This window comes from Jaculus jaculus, chromosome 7 (genome assembly GCF_020740685.1).
Source record: "Jaculus jaculus isolate mJacJac1 chromosome 7, mJacJac1.mat.Y.cur, whole genome shotgun sequence".
Taxonomy (NCBI): Eukaryota; Metazoa; Chordata; class Mammalia; order Rodentia; family Dipodidae; genus Jaculus; species Jaculus jaculus.
In genome coordinates, this window is record NC_059108.1 from 49,078,615 (window position 1) to 49,096,094 (window position 17,480).

The 17,480-nt window shown below is 40.3% G+C and overlaps 1 protein-coding gene across 1 annotated transcript in view; it reads left to right on the forward strand.

Moving 5' to 3' along the window:
* Positions 1–4,617: 4,617 nt before the first annotated feature.
* The window catches only part of Mchr2 (melanin concentrating hormone receptor 2), a 33,940-nt gene continuing 21,077 nt past the window's right edge, over positions 4,618–17,480 (forward strand). The window contains 1 exon segment of the mRNA XM_004660658.3: positions 4,618–4,799. Coding sequence (XP_004660715.3) covers positions 4,618–4,799 — 182 coding nt within the window.

Below are 17,480 nucleotides of genomic sequence, written 5' to 3' on the forward strand. Positions count from 1 at the left end.
AAAATTATTTTTTTAAAAAAAGAAGAGATTTTGACCATTGTCTTGAAGTCAGGTAATCACACGTACACTGATTTTTAAAAATATTTTCACTGTTACAAAAACTTATAGAGCCATACATAAACATTGGCCATCAAAGATAATCATCAAAGACAACCCCTGCTGGCTGCCTCGTTATGATCCCTCTGGAATCTCTCACTAGTCACAACTCATTGTAACTTCAGAAGTAGCCAGAAGTCTATGACTTTAGCAGTTATTGCCTCTTTCTGTATTCATAATTTTAATATTATATGTATCTCTCTAATACTATAGATTAGCTTTTCCTATTTTTAAATTCACTATGGATAGTATTATAATATATGAAGTTTTGCTTTCTTTACCATGATTAAACTTTAGATCAGCCATTTTATCTTTGCACCTGGACTCTGTTCTGGTACCATGCACTGCAGAAGCTTGCACCACCTAGTGGGGCATGTACAGCCTCACCTTTGCCTCATCTTTGTGTATCATGCTTATGCGGGATCTGTAGAGTCTAACATGGGTCCTTAGGTTTTGCAGCAAATGCTGTAACCACTAAGCAATCTCTCCATCCCTGTTAATATCAATTTTGACTAATTCCAGTTTAAGACATTTAAAACAAATATTTCTGTTATCAGGCTGGGGCACTTAATCTTATGTGATCCCCCCCCCCCGCCATGGATGCCTAAAATCACAGATAGTATGGAACCCTATATATTATGTTTTTATTTTCTATAGATCTAAACAACTTCAGAATATTGCTTTTTATGAAGTCAAGAACTTTTTCCTTTCTCTTAACAAGTGCTTTACAGTCTGTCTCTCTGGCATACTGAAATTGCTAGTATCAACTCCCTTGCATGCATAATTAATAAAAGAAATGTAATGTGAGCACAAACACTGATACTTTCACAGTTGATCTATCTCATGTAACTTCTAAGTGACTATATATTTTAACTTATGTGTGCAGTATGCATATATTCATAGGTATAAACATATATATAAGTGTTTATGTGATTAGTTTCCTCATGTATACAGACAGTTGTCCCAGAGCCATCTGTAGAAGTGTATTGCCTTTCCTCACTTTGCTAATGTGACATCTCTCTCATATATGAGGTCTACTATGTATATGTGAGCCTATTTGTGAGGTATCTCTTTGGTTCCATTGATCTATTTGCTTACTTCTTCTAAAATATTTCTCTGTGTTTTACAGTGCTTTTATCATTTTTCTCAATAGCTGGTAAATCTTGTCCTATCTAGTTCTTTTTTCAAGATTTTATTCACTATGTTTAGTCTTTTGCACTTTAAAATAATCTCACATAGATAGTCATGTTTTATGCACAATAAAACTGCTGGAGTGTTTTGGGCTCACATTGATTCTATAACTTAATTTGGGGAGGATAGACTTCTACAGAATAGTGAGTATTCAAATGCACTAACTTGATATTTTTCTCCATTTATATGAGTGTTATTTAATGGTAGTAGAGAGATTGCTCAATAGTTATGGTACTTTCCTGCAAAGCCAAATTATCTGGGTTCAGTTCCCTAGTACCCATGTAAACCACATGCACAAGGTGTCACATGTGTCTGGAATTCATTTGCAGGACTGGAGGCCCTTGTATACCCATTCTTTCTCCCTCCATTTTTCTCTTTCCCTCTCTTTCTCTCTCTCTTTCAAATAAATTAAAATATTTCAAAAAAAATTTAAGTTTATAATTTTTCATGTAGAGTTTTTTCCTATCTTTTCATAGGATAAGAATTAGGATTACATATATAATATATATGCACATTTATACATAAATATATGCATCACAATTAATATTATTTTTAAATTTTCTTTTTCTACTGGTTTCAACAGGATAAATGGGAATACAATTAAATTTTTGCTTGTTTATTTATCTAACAACCTCACTATCTTCTTATAGGTATATAATGTCATCTTCTAATATTGAAATGTTTTTACAATCTTCACATATTCTTTTTCTTTTCTTTCCTCCATTGTACAAGAGAGCTATGATATTGAAGAGAAGTGGTGATAGTGTCATTCTTTCCTAATCTGAAGGGCAAATGTTCCCATCTACAGTTAGTTCACTAAGCATTTTTAGCATAAGTGTATTTTTATGTAAGATTTAAGATTTGTTCATCAACTGAGATACTAACTGAATTTTTCCTTTTATTTTTCATTTCTTTTTTATTTTTCATTGCTTTATGTTTTTATTTGGCTGCATGCCATACCTTGTCATGGTGTTTTACATAATTGGATCTTCATTGCTGATAACTCATTTTCTAGTTCCTTAAATTTTAAACTCAGCTGTCCAATAACCCCAATATCTAAAAGCTGTCCAGTGCAGTGTATTCTTAATTCAACTTGGCTAGTTTTTTATATAATTAGCAGTCAGTTTGTAGGCCATTTCCCTTGAAACTTATTGCAGGGTACAAAAAGAGTTTCTAGATTCCTTCCTTTAGGTCCTAGACCACCTCAGATTAGGTTCAAGTCTTGAGAGGCCCTGGTCAAGTAGGCTTGCCTTCTTAGGGTATAAATCAAGAAAATGCTTCTTTTGGGTCCCCCAGAGAGGATCTCTAGGAGCCACAACCTCATGGGAAGCCATTGTTTTTTGTTTTTTCCCTCTTCCTTTACATTCTTAAGGTACAAAGGCAGTTCTCTGCAGTTCCTAGTGGCTTGGAGGTAGAAGAAATAAGATCTAGATCTGGTTCGTCCTTATGTAAGGATGGAACTTCTTCCAGCTCCAAGCAGGGTCTTTCCTGGATTCTATAGACATGAGGCCAGAGCTTAAATATAATGGCACCAAAACTTGTCTTCTGGATAAATATAGCCCTGATGCTCTGATATGCTGCCTACCCAAGGTCTCACCTAAAGCACATCCCACTAACTTTTCAGCTCTTGAATATTTTGAAGTTGCCATATATATACATATATATACTCTACACATAAATGTAATTATGTATGTGTGCCACTGTTAGAGACCACTGTCATGCCTGAATGTGCTGAGGGCATGCTTGACTTGTGTTGCAGTCAGGTTCGCATTGCTGGTAGAAATCATGCAACCAAGAGCAGCTTGTTGGGGGAAAAGGAGGCTTATTATGGCTTACAGGCTTGAGGGGGAAGCTCCATGATGTCAGGGAAAATGATGGCATGAGCAGAGGGTAGACTACACCCCCTGGCCAACATAAGGTGGAACATAGCAAGAGGAGGATATGCCAAACACTAGCAAGGGGAGCTGGCTATAATACCCACAAGCCTGCCCCCCAAAATACACCACCTCCTGGAGGTGTTAATTCCCAAATCTCCATCATCTGGAAACCTAGCATTCAGAACACCTAAGCTTATGGGGGACACATGAATCAAACCACCACAACATATAAATGCACCTTGAGTCAAGGGTATTTATGATGGCAAAGACAGATAAACATGTGTGCAGATGCAAATCAGAAATGAAGCTGCCCCTACCTCAAATTAGACAAAATAAGTTAAATCCTTGCTACAGGACCCCTTACTCTGTTTACCATAACCATATTCTATCCTTTGAACTTAAAAACTACATGCCATAAAATCAAGGAAGTTCTCTTGATAGTATTATGTCAAAGTTGTTATTTATGATGCATATGTAAGCTAATTGTGATATGTGTAAGCCTGAGAAACAAATCATGGGTGGGTAAGATTCTGGACCTCTTTGATCCTTTGAGACAGATAGAGCCCCCCACCAAATTAGCCAAATTATCTTGTGTTTTTTGTTTGTTTGTTGTTTTTTTTTTTTTTTTTTTTTTTTGCAAGCCTCTAAAAGATTTCTAGTACCCTGCTGTGTGGGACCACAGCATGTCACTAGCATATATTGTTGTTTTCTCTAGAAAAGTTAAACTAAGAATTCCAATTTGTCTTGACCAGAAACTAGAGTTTAATACCATCTTAAGAATATCTTATATTAAGATGGCGATTATAGAAATAATTTGATTGCTTGGTTTCATTTATTTACTTGCTTATTTTTAGAATGATTGATGACCATTTCTCCCTATATACTTCTTTACACATGGTTCCTCCTCTGGTCACAACACTTCCTGTCCTACAGCTGTCATTTTCTGCGATGATTCTTGTTTAACCTTCATGATAGATTAAGAATCATCTCAGGAAGTCTTATCTATTCAGTTCCTATGCAATCATGGGTGAGTGTACCCCATGTGCTAGGCAACAGACAAAGGTACATGTCAAAGAACCTCAGTGCTGCAACATACTAGCCACAGATTATAAGAACAGACTCATTTGTAATCAACTAGTCCCAGTGTGTACTCAATGGATATCAGCTCTGCTCAAAGTATGGATAAAATAAGCTGTCATAGGATATGAGTACTATTGTATTTCTTATACTGTTCTGTGATTTTCTGTTAACCAATCTTTTATTAATATCTGTGATATTATGTTCAGGGACTAAATCATATATACCCTAGAATTCTAAATTGCATGAGATCTTGGTACAAAAATGGCTCAAGTAAATGTTTTTGAATTAGACAAATGAAATTCATATTGAGGAAACTCATTAAATAAACTATTTCCAATTACTTCACAGCTTTTAAGGCTGGAACTGAAGAGCAATGACTTCATTTTACTCATCATATTGGAATGCCTCTACAGAACATTTAAACAAATCCTGCCATAAAGAGTTTGATAATCGATCCCCCAGCATCGTGGATGCAGTCATCCTCCCCTCCATGATAGGGATTATCTGTGTAACAGGGTTGCTTGGCAACATCATCATTGTTTTCACTATAATAAGGTAAGTACTTCCTTTTTTGTTTCTTCCATAATTTAAGGGATACTCAAAACTAAATAAATGAATGAATTCTTCCTCCTCTAAATATTACTCATCAGAATTGGAAAATATTTGTGAAAAACAATTAAAGATTATTCTACATATCCTTTTATTTCACATTCAGTAACATCTGAGGTGCAACTCTCAGACTGCTAAGATTTAGGCCAGTTCTTACTACTGGGCAGCATTTGCAGGGGGGCTGTAATGTATGTGTGTGTACATGTTCATATTGTAAGGTTTGGGAGTCACCAGACCATACAAAGATTTTATTCTGGAAAAGCACAAGCAGCCAGGGCTGACTCTCAAGAGCAGAGCACAGCCCACCTGAGTTTTCAGGTAATGGGCTTTATAGGGCTTTTGCAGTTGGGGGAAGGTGAGAAAGGAAAAAGAACTCATTTGTTAAGTTAAATAGAAAAGTTCCTTTAGGAGAGATCATTACATTAACCATTTAAAATAGGTAGGGTGTGACATTAGAACAGTGATCATGTTATTTATGAGATAAGGGGGCAGGAAGACATGTCCTGGGACATTGTTAAGCAAGGAGAGGATAATGATCAGGTGGTTTCTTGAAGAATGTGGATAATCCGCTTTCCTAGGCCTCTGTCACCATTCTGCTAACCTTGGTGACTCCATCTTGGGATCCCATCCAGACCTAACATTCCAACCCTTTGTTAATGATAAGAGACAGTCATCTTTTCTTCTGTAATGTCTTTATGCTGACTGAAGGGGCAATGAGGTTTTATGGGAGAGGCTGGAGAATGAGGCCGATGGGTCTCCCTTCAGGACAGGTAATGAGGAAGCAGTTTAATGGTGGCTAGAGGTTGCAAAGTGGTGAGATCAATAAAGAGAACCTTCTGTCAGTGCCAATGTAGCATGCTGTTACAACTTACTCCTGAGTGAAACACCCTTTCTTTGTACCCTTCCTGTATTGAGCTGGCTTTGGGGCAGTAGCTGGTGACATCTGTTATAGATAATGTAAGGTAGATGAGCTCCGCACACCCCATAAAAGGACAGAAGGAAGAATTAAGGAGCTGGTTATCCTTGTCAATAGCTACAACATCAAAACGCCAGGTGCAAGAGGGGATGAGCACTCAGAGGCAAGTCATAGAGAGCTTGAGGCAAGAGAGAGGAAGGCAGAGGGACATCAGTGTATTCAAGAAGAACATTTTGGGATCGAACACGAGAGAGTTGAAGTTTGAGAGGGCCTGTTGTGGTAGCAGTGTACTTATCCCTGGATAAAGTAGAGTAGTATGGAGGTGACTTGCCTCTCTAGAGGTATGATAGGTGGATCTAACTGGGTATGTCCTGAAGCTTTGCAGCCACAGGAATGTTTAGGATCACCAGATGAAGTTTGATCCAGAGTAGCTTGAGTTTCTGTGGGCAGAGCTGTTTTAGGTAGACTTGGTCTCCAGGGTTAAGTGACAGAGTTGTGGTTCCCTCTGATGGTTCAGGAAGCAGGTGGTGAGTATGTTTTGGGAGAAGCTTTCTGATAAAAGTGAAAGTTGGTAAGTACCCATGGAGAGAAGTTTCTGGTAGTGGGGGAAGGTTGTTTAATAGGAAGCGGCGCCCATACATGAACTCAAAAGAGCTAAGGAGTGAGAGGCCCTGGGAGTAGCTCTGATTAGGGCTAAACAAGTGGAAGGAGCTAGGGCCAGGATAGTCACTGTTTAGAAGTTAGTTCAGACAAGTGAGTTTTGAGAATAGCATTTGTTTTTCTACCTTGCCTGAGGACTGAGACCTATATGGAATATGAAGTTTCCATTCTATTTTCAGGGCTTTGGATACCTCTTGGGTCACCTTGGAAATGAAGGTTGGTTCATTGTCTGATTGAATGGCATGGGGAAGGCCAAAGTGTGGCAGAATGGACTCGAGAATGTGAGAGGCAACTATACTTATAGTTTTTCCTGTAGTAGGAAAAGCTTTAACCCACCCTTAGAAAGTATCCACCATAGTGAGAAGGTATTTAGTATTTTTGTGAGGAGGCATGTGAATAAAGTTTATTTGCCAGTCCACTCTGGGAAGTGATCCCCTGTGTTGGTGGGGTTTGAAAGAGGGAGGGGGTTAAACTCCACCTTGTAGAGAGGCCTTGGCACAGAGTGAGCAAGCCTGTGTAGACAAAAGTTGGAGAGTAAATCTTTAAGCCTCTGGGGAAAGAGGATGGTTAGTTGTCCAAAAGTGAATTTTTGTGTCTCTTGGGCCAGAAGAGCATCGGTAGCAGGAGGATGTAGGTACAGTTGGAAACTCAGACAGAGGTTTTTAATTGTTTAGAAAGATAAGTTACAGGGGCAAAGGATGGACCCTTTATTTGGCCCAGAACTCCCAATGCCATTACCCATTTTTTTGGTGGACTAAAGAAGAGAAGGCTGCCAAAGGTCTGGAAGGGCAAGGGCTGGAGCGTCCAAGAGGGCATCATTCAGGTGGGAGAAGGCATCATCTCTCTCATACTTAGATCTAGGGGTTCACGAGGGTTTTCCTTAGCTTTAGTGAAAAGTGTCTTTGCCATGAGGGAAAAGTTTGGAATCCACATTATAAGAAACCCATCAAAGCCAGGAAAAGGGAGGATTTTTTTCTTAGAGGTAGGTGGGGACAGGGAGTGAAGATGTTTGTAGTCCAGGGTCAGTTGTCGTGAAGTGGGGTAAGGAGAAAACCCAGGTACCTAACTTGGGTTAAAGAAAGTTGACCTTTTGGGGGAAGGGGGAACTCAATATCTCTTAGATTTGAGAAAGTTAAGTTTGTTGGCATGTAATTTAGGTAAAGAGAGGGTAAGCAAAGCAACAGATCATCTACATATTGTAAAAGTGTTCTAGGCAACAGATCCAGAGACAAAAGGTCAGTGGAGAGAGCTTGACCAAATAAGTGGGGGCTGTCTCTAAAACCCTGGGGGAGGACAGTCCAGGTGAGTTGAAAGGCAGTATGAGTATCAGGGTCCTCCCAGGTGAAAACAAAGAGAGCATAGGAATTGGGGTGGAAGGGAATGGAGAAGAAAGCATCTTTGAAGTCAAGAACTAAAAAATGAGTAGTGAAGGAAGGGATGTGAGAGAAGAGAGTATAGGGGTTGGGGACCACAGGATGTATGGGCATAGCTGAGACATTGACTAGGCACAAATCTTGGAATAAGCAGCAGGTTACATCAGGTTTGATAATAGGCAAAATTGGAGTATTGTAAGGGGTGAAGGAGGCTGACTAGGAACAAGCAAGAAATTAAGTGAGGTTGGATATTAAGAATGACAGGGAAAGAATGTCGGATCTTTCAGACTGATGAGGACAGTCATGTGGTAAGAGGCTAGTGCCAGCAAGGAAGTATCCCTGGGATCAACTTCAGAGACAGGGAGGGGGAAACTTGGATTTGTTTTTGTAAGGAAGGGGGCTGGCATGAGGAGGAAGATAAAGTGTGAGCAGTAAGTCAGAGATAAAGAGAGTTTTGCATAAGATCTCCCCACCCAGAAGGGGAACAGGACAAGAGGGTATTATGAGAAATGAATGAGAGAGGGAAGTGTCCCAGTCTACACAGGGTAAGGGAGGTGATGCATGGTGAGTGGGATAGGCTATACCCAACACAGAGATCTGTCAGGAAAAAGTCTTACCAGAATTGGATGGTAGGACTGACCAACTGGCCCTCATAACAAATCAGATAGGCCTTCCTGCCAGCTGAACTGTGACCCTGGGCTCCTCCATTGTGATATGGAGAGTGTTGGTGGGGGCCAAGGTTCCAGGGCTCCATCAGTCTTCAGCCACCAGACTCAGAAGATCAGTTATTGGCTCTTGTGGGGGACAAGAAGAAGAGGCTAGCCTACCTTGTTGAGGCAAAGAAGTACAGTTGACCTTTCAGTGTCCAGCAAATCTGCAGTGGGGACAGGGTCCTGCCAGCAGGTGCGGGTTACAGCAAGTTTTTGCCAGTGACCAGTGTGGCCACATTTGAAGCAAGGTTGTGGTGGTGAGCCTTTGGGCTCCGTAATCTTCTTTGGAGGAAGCCTCAGGGCCATAACCAGGAACTAAAACTGCTGTCCGTCTCTGGCACCCTCTCGGTCTGTTCCTGGTCCTTTCTCCTACTAAAAACTTTAAATGCCAAGTCAGGCAGATTTCCCTGAAAGGTTTTAGGGCCCTTTTATAGGTCTTTAAGTTTTTCCTGATGTCAGGGGAAGATTGGGACAGGAAATGGGTGTTGAGAACTATCATGTCCTCTTGGGAAGCAGGGTCGAGGGGAGTGTATTGGGTGAGAGCCAGAGTTAGGCATTCTACAAACTCAGCTGGATTTTCATTAGGCCTCTAAGTGTCCAGAGTTTGTCAAAATTAACAAACTTATGGGATGTCTTTTGTAGGCCAGCCAGGAGGCAAAGAACCATCCTATCACGGGCCACCCATCCAAGGGAGTTAGTGGGAGCATGGTATTTCCAGTCAGGGTCCTCTCTGGAGATAGCAAATGTCCCCACTTGGAAAGTGCAATAGTGAGCATCCGGTTATGTCATAGGCCTAGGTAAGGTAGTAAAATTCTTTAGTATAGCATGTTGAATCAGTGGAGAAAGACCTTAGACAGTTCTCAATCTGGGATAAATCAGACATGGAAAAAGGAACATGAATGTGAATGATTCCTTCAGTGTCTGTGACCTCACATAAAGGGTACATTTTGTCCCTGTAAGAATGAATACATTGTGCAGGAGGAGAATGAGGAAAGGAAATGGAGAAGGGAGACTGTAGTGGCAGGGGCACAGAGTCAGAACAGAAGACAGATGAAGACAAATGAAGCTGTTGGGGCCAGGTCATCTATGACATCCAGGTCAAAAGTAGAGGGTGAGGACAAGTATGGGGAGCGGTTGAACTAGAGAACATTCCTGAGACGTTGGCTAGAAGGACCTGGTGAGAACAGCAGGTAGAGCAGAGAGAGGGTTGTGCAGGCAGAGTGAAAAATGTCTGAATATAGGATATTTCAGACCACCTGCCATTGGCAGAAGTTTTCTAAGTCAATGAGAATTTGGAAATCAAAAATACCATTTGGAACCATTATCCAGCTTATATGTGTCCAGGAAGTGTTGCTGAGAAAGATCAGAGAAGGTTTGATGTCATCCAAAAGTCATAATAGAAATTGATTTAGCCCATGAAAGCATGAGAGTATAGTAAAAGGGCTAGTGAGAGGAGACAGAAAGAGTAAAACAAGGGTGAGTGAAAGGAACCAAGACTTAAGCTGGGTTTACACAGAACAACAATATGACCATTAGGGTGAATGGGGTCTACACCTCCACATGAGCAGAGGCTGTACAGGTCAGAACTGTCAGTTGTTTAGTCTGTTAGTGGACAAGGTAAGTGCTCCCCATGGAGTAAGCAACTGGAAATTAAAGATGAGACCTCAGAAAGTGGAGGAGAGGATAGAGGGGGAGGAAGTGTCCCAAGACCAGTGGAACCAAACCAAAAGGCACCCTTTAGGGTACAATAGACTAGAGAGTGAGAGAGCCAAGGTGTCAAGAGTGTGTCTTTCTTGAGATCTGAGAGTGGGGCCCAAAAGTGAGTGAGGGGTGTAGCCTGGCATGCTAGCATGGCTTCCACAAGGAGGGATTAAGCCCAAGAGCACACTAACCCAAGAGGGACACTTATCAGGAGGAGGGAGGAGATGAAGGGAGAATGTGGGCAAATCATGAGGAGTGGAGGAGCTTGTTCCTGGTAGGTGGTTCAAGGCCTTCAAAGGGTCAATGGTAGCTCAGTAGTCTGATCAGGAGAAAGGAGGACTAGCCACTCAAGAAGGCAACTAGGAGCCTCCTATGCGAGTCATGGCACCAGCTGTAATGTTTGGGAGTGACCAAGGCAATGCAAACCACTCTGAGGCAAAGAGGAAAGCTTTTATTCAGGACAAGCATGACCTGGAAGGACTGACTCACAAGAGAGGAGCACAGCCACCCTGAGTTTTCAGGTAGTGGGTTTTATAGAGCTTTTTCAGTTGGGGGAAGATTAGGAAGGAAAAAGAACTTATTTGCCAAGTTGAATAGAAAAGTTCCTTTAGGGGAAATCATTACATTAACCATTTAAAATAGGTAGGGTGTGACATTAGAACAGTGACCATGTAACTTATGAAATAAGGGGGCAGAAAACCATGACCTGGGACATTGTTAAGCAAGGAGTGAATAATGACCAGGTGGTTTCTTGAAGAATGTTGGATAGTCCACTTCCCTATGCCTCTGTCACCATTCTGCTGACTTTGGTGACTCCATCTTGGAAGCCCATCCCAACCTAACATATATGCCTTCCTCAATTAGTGTCAACCTTAGTTTTGAGACAGGATTTCTCACTGAACCTGGAGCTCACTGATTCACCTAGCTAGCAAGCCTCAGGGATCTTCTGTCTCCACCTCCCCACTACTGAGATTATAGTCAACCACCGTCATGTCTGGCTTTTACATGGGTTCTGAATATCCAAACTTAGGTCCTCAGGTTGTGTGACAAGCACTTTACCAACTATGCTACCTCCTCAACAAGATTATTATATTTTGTTTTATTTTTTATTAATTACATATAAACTTTGTATGGATATATCATATGTTGGTACCATCATTTCCCTTCTCCCTGTCCCCACTACACTGAAGGCCCTCCTTAGTGGGGTTGCTGGTATTTACCATGGAATTGTGGGTTATGAGCTGTGAGAGCAGCAGTCAATCATTGTTGAGGGGAGGGTCAATACCTCTGGATATTCCCTCCCACCATGTGGCTCTCACATTATTTCTACCCCCTCTTCCACAAAACCCCCTGAGCTTTTGTGGGTGTGCTTTAACTCTATATTAGTGTTGAGTTCTTGGGAGCTTCTGGATTTCTGCTTTGATACATTTTGAGTATCCTCAGTGTCTGTCTGCATCACCCTGGACCAGGTTGTCAAGCCTTGGAAGTACCACTCTTGTTTATTTTGCAGTTCTCTGTAGTTTCACCTAGGCCCTAGCTGCTGAGCAAGAAGTGGTTCCTCTCCTGCCACAGAGTCAGCTATCCTTGTCCTATTGATAGATTTCTTTATTGTCCTTGGTTCTTTGCTGCTTTCTGAACAAAAAAAATGAAAATTTATTCTCCAATAGTGAGTGAGATCAGAATAGGTTAAAGGGGATAGGCATTGGTAATTTAGAGAGATTTTGATGGGAGTAGCCTCATGTTTGGACAAAGATTGGTGGGAGCTTCTCATCTGAGTTCATGATCTTGGTTTCCATAGGATTCTGACTTAGTTCCTAGTTCCAGGTATGGGTTTCTTCCACTGAGCACATCTCTGCCAATCAGAGAGCTATTGGTTACCCACCTAGACTCTGTGAAACGGTTGCACAGGTGTGTTCATCTTGTCAGGCTGGTTGCTTCATATAACAATGGCCCCTTTTTGCTCACAACATTGTTGGCCATTTTCACCCAGCAGCTTAGGTAGTGCTTTTTAGAATTATATGGGCTAACCATCTGGGGACTGGCTTCCTTCCAGGTTCAGCTGAATCTCTTGATATTCTGCACTGACAGGATGTGGATTCTTCAGCAATACTGTCTTACCTTTTACTTCAGGCAGTAATCAAGTGCTTTAACAGAACCCTGTTTTGTTTGGGGGACCTTATAGGTCTCTTCAGTCAACAAGTCAACATAGATTATATAACCAATGTCTGGTACTATGAGTTACAAGACAGAGCCAAATGTTTCAGGGATAGGCTTCATCCCATACTCTCCTGGATCTTTCTTACCAGATGATACCTCCATGCTTCTATGAAGGGTAATATCTTTTAGTCTGCTATCCAAGAGGAAGATTTTCAATTCATTTTGGAATTGATTTTGTGTATATCTCCTCCTTTCCTCCTATTTCCCTCCCCCAAAACTCTTCCAACCCTCTTTTTGTCTGTCAGCTATGCCTTCAACTCAGAGTGTTCCAGTTTAGGAACTAAATGAGGGAGAACATGTGGCATTTGTCTTTCTGTGCTTGTGTAAGTTCATTTAGTATAGTCTGTTCCAAGTCTGCTCACTTTTTTTCTGCAAATTTCATATCATTTTTTTCTTACCGATGAATAAAATCACATTGTGTATATGTACCATGTCTTCATTATGCATTCATCCAACACTGGGAATCTGGTATGATTTCAATTCTTAGCTATTGTGAATTAAGCAGCTATAAACATGGTTGAGTAAATATCTCTGCAGTGAAGAGTGGAGCCCAGTAGAGGTATGGCTGCATCATCTGGTAGCTCTATTTTCATCTTTTTTAGGCATCTCCATATTGATTTCCACAGTGGTTGTACAAGTTTTCACTCCCACCAGTAGTGAATGGACATTCCTCTTTCTGCATCCTCACCAAAATTTATTATCATTAGATATTTTTTAAAGATTACCATATTTTCTGGAGTAAGGTGAAATCTCATAGTTATTTTAATTTGTATTTCTCTGATGGTTAAGGATATTGAACATTTTTTTAAATTTTTTTATTATTTATTTGAGAGCGACAGACACCGAGAGAAAGACAGATAGAGGGAGAGAGAGAGAATGGGCGCGCCAGGGCCTCCAGCCTCTGCAAACGAACTCCAGACACGTGCGCCCCCTTGTGCATCTGGCTAACGTGGGACCTGGGGAACCGAGCCTCGAACCAGGGTCCTTAGGCTTCACAGGCAAGCACTTAACCGCTAAGCCATCTCTCCAGCCCAGGATATTGAACATGTTTTTATGTGGACATTAGCCAGTTGTATTTCTTCCTTTGAGAATTCCCTACTCAGGTTTCTTCCCACTTTTTGAGTAGATTGTTTGAGTTTTTATTGCTTAGTTTAATATAGTTCTTTGTAGATTCTAGATATTGAGCCTCTGTCAGTGGAATAGGTGGTGAAGATTTTCTCCCATTCTGTGGGTAGTCTGTTGGCTCTACTTATGGTGTATTTGTCTGTACAGACATATTTTAGTTTCATGAGATCCCATTGGTTGAGTGATTGTTTAATTGCCTGGGCTACTGGGATATTATTTAGGAAGTCTTTCCACAGTCCTATATTGTGGAAAGTTCTGCCTATTTTTTTCATCCAGTAGTTTGAGAGTTTCAGGTCTTATATTAAGGTCTTTAATCCATTTTTAGATGATTTTTGTGCATGATGAGAGGAGTGGGTACAGTTTCATTTTTTTAAATGTGTTATCCAATTTTTCCAACATCATTTGTTGAAGATGCTCTTTTATTCAGTGTACTTTGTTGGGAGCTTTTCAAAGATCAAGTAGCTGTGGTTACTTGAACTAAAGGTTGGGTCTTCCATTCTATTGGTCTCTATGCCTATTCTTATGCCAGTGTTTTGGTTACTGTGACTTTGTAGTGTATGTTTAGGTCAGGTATGGTGATACCTCTAGAGGTGCTTCTTTTGCTAAGGATATTTTTGGATATCTAAGATCTTCAGCCATTTTAGATGAATTTTGACATTATTTTTTTCTATCTGTGTGAAGAATGATGATGGCATTTTTATTGGTATTGCATTGAATTTATATAATGCTTCTGGTAGAATTGCTATTTTCACAGTATTAATTCTACCTATCCAGGAGCATAGGAGGACTTTCTATCCTCCTGTGTTTCTCTCTTGGGTTTTTTGTTGGTGTTGTTTCTTTTTATTATACAGAACTTTTGCATCCTTAGTTAGTGTTATTCAGGGAATCGGGTCAGTAAATTTTCAATGCAGAGATTCTTTCTTTCTTGCTTCTTTTGTTTCTTTTTTTAACATTTAATTTAATTAATTGACAGAGAAAGGGGGAGAGAGAGGGAGAATAGGTGCAACAGAGCCTCCAACCACTGCAAAGGAACTCCAGATTCATGCGCCCCCTTGTGCATCTGGCTAGCGTGGGTCATGGGAATCAAACCTGGGTCCTCTGGCTTCACAGGTAAACACCTTATTATCTAAGCCATCCCTCCAGCCTTTTTTTTTTTTTTTTTTTTTGGTTTTATGAGGTAAGGTCTCACTAATCCAGGTTGACCTGGAGCTAACTCTGTAATCCTAGACTGGTCTCAAACTCACAGTGATCTTCCTACCTCTACCTCCCAGTGCTGGGAATATAGCTGTGCACCGCTATATCCAGTAACACAGGGGTTCCTTTTTTAAATATTTTATTTTTTATTTATCTGACAGAGATAATGAGGGAGAAAGAGAGAGGAAAAAATGGGTGCACCAGGACCTCCAGCTACAGCAAACGAAGTCCAGATGCATATGCCACCTTGTGCATCTGGCTAACATGGGTCCTGGGGAATCAAATCTGGATCCTTTGGCTTTGCAGGCAAGTGCCTTAACCACTAATCCATCCCTCCAGCCCAATGCAGGGATTCTTTTTCTCTTTTATTAATTAGTTTTGAACTCAGTGAATACAGTCAAGTTGGTACTAGTGTTAGCCTCCTCCAAGTCCTACCCGCTCCCCCTGGCCCCTCCTTGTTGAGGTATATGGGTCATGCATTATGGAGTTAGCCCGCAGTACAGGGATTCTTATTAGCTATATATTACAATCACCTGGGGAATGCTTAAAAGTCCCTATAGGGGGATGGAGAGATGGTTTAGCAGGTAAGGCACTTGCCTGCAAGCCAAACCACCCAGGTTTGATTCCCCAGGACCCCTGTAAGACAGATGCACAAGGTGGTACATGCATCTGGAGTTCATTTGCAATGGCTAGAGGACCTGGCATGACCATCCTCTCTTCTCTCTCTCTCTCTATCTCTCTTTCTCTCTCTCTCTCTCTTTCTCTTTCCCAAGTAAATAAGTAAATAAATTTAAAAAGTGGAACTTTAAAAACAATCCCTTTAGGAGGCTTTTCCTTAGACAATTAACTCACCCCCTCATAAGGGCTAAAACTCCTTAGCCATTTCATTCTCCAGCAATAGAATAACCTCAGGAAGCTAATCCACTTGTGCTGGAAAAAAAACAATAAACACAAAGGCCTTTTTCACTTGCTTGGGCAAAATTGAGCATATACCCGATACCTCAAGATGTAGGAATCATAGTGTGCTGTTCCCTCCATGTAGACCATCCTCAAAGGGACCAAACAGAGATATCCACTTTCCAGGACTTCCTGCCTTTGTTCAATATCTTTTTGATAATTCAGATAATTTCTTCTGTCCTTAGTACAGCAAAAGTTTAGGCAGATAAATAAGAACAGGAATGTTTTCTCTAAATTTCACAGAGTGCATTTAGGATTAGTACATACATGTCTCATTGATACTCAGTAACTTTGATATCCTCCCATTATTTTCATGGCTAAGTTTTACTACTTTTAATAAATACAGGATGATAAATTTTTTCCTAATCTCTAATGATACCTTTAATTTCCACATTTAAAATGTTTCCCTATATTTATATGTTGCAAAACTAACCAATATGTGTTTTCAAGCATTATAGTAACACAACTGCAATAAACTTATTGGGAACATATTACACTGAAATGCATAGTTGTACATTCATTTAAAACAGCAGCACTCTTACTGTGCTCATTTTAAAACATATAAATAATGCATCCAGTATCATATAGCTAATAAGTAGTGGTCATGAAAAATTAGATCCTGATGTTATGATTCCAAATTCCAGGCTATTTCCTCCTCCTCCATAAAAAAATGAAATCATCAGAATTATACAGATCACTGTTGGATTAACCATGTAGATAGAAGAATCCTTAAAGGACCAAGGAAGAGCAAGAAAGAACAGCCCTCAGGCTGGCAGCATAGAAGATGCTCAACATTGCAGAGGAGCCCACAACTGTCACCCACCCAAGGGGCTTCTCATCAGCCAACCTTGTGCAGATTATTGTTGTCACTCTCTCTCTGTATAGATAGTGAATTGTGGTATTTTATGCTATTCATAGTAAACAATTAGATTTACATTATACATTAGGATTTTCCTTTTAATAATTTCAGGAATTTCCTACTGTATCCTGCTATGCCATTTGTAAATATCAAACATTTTAAATTTTATAAATTATATATATGTGTATATATAATTGAATCCAGGGACTTTCACAGGCTATGCAAGTGCTTTGCACTGTGTTAAATCCATGACCTTAGATTAATTTTTTAAAGTGATTGAAACATTGCTATTGAGTCAGTAAGTATTACTAAATGTTAGTGCATGCCCAGCACTATCTTGGGGGTTGTGAAAATACCAAAGAAAACTCAAGCATGTCTGACTCTAAAATTTTCATAGGTTAGTAAGGAAGGTAAAATCTGAACACTTGTAATAATTTAAGAAACAACATAATATATTAAAAATAATCAATTAAAAATATGGCTCAAATAATAAATTCTAGGAAAGGAAATAGAAATAAACAAATAGCTTCAGGAAGCCTAAAGGAGGCCACAGCACTGGGTAAAACTCGGATAGTCAGGCTTGGCCATGTTTAAGCTCCTCCCTGTTTGCCTCTTGCACTTGCCAGCTTCCTCTTGAAGGTGAAGCTAAGAAGCATAGGTGGTTTCGTAGAGCACAGGAGTCTATGTTGTCTGGTGGGAAGTCGGTGTAGCACTGTGGAATCGCAGGCTGTGGACTTGCAGGAAGAAACCTGAGCCATTGAAGGACACGACTCTCAAAGATGCCAGCAACAAGAAGGAGAACCATTCTGCCTTCTCTTATCCTCCTACCTTCTACTTTCCTACCTGTCTCCTATTGGCCAAATTTCATCAGCAGTCAGTTGGGAAGAAAAATCTCAGAAATGATGGATAATGGTT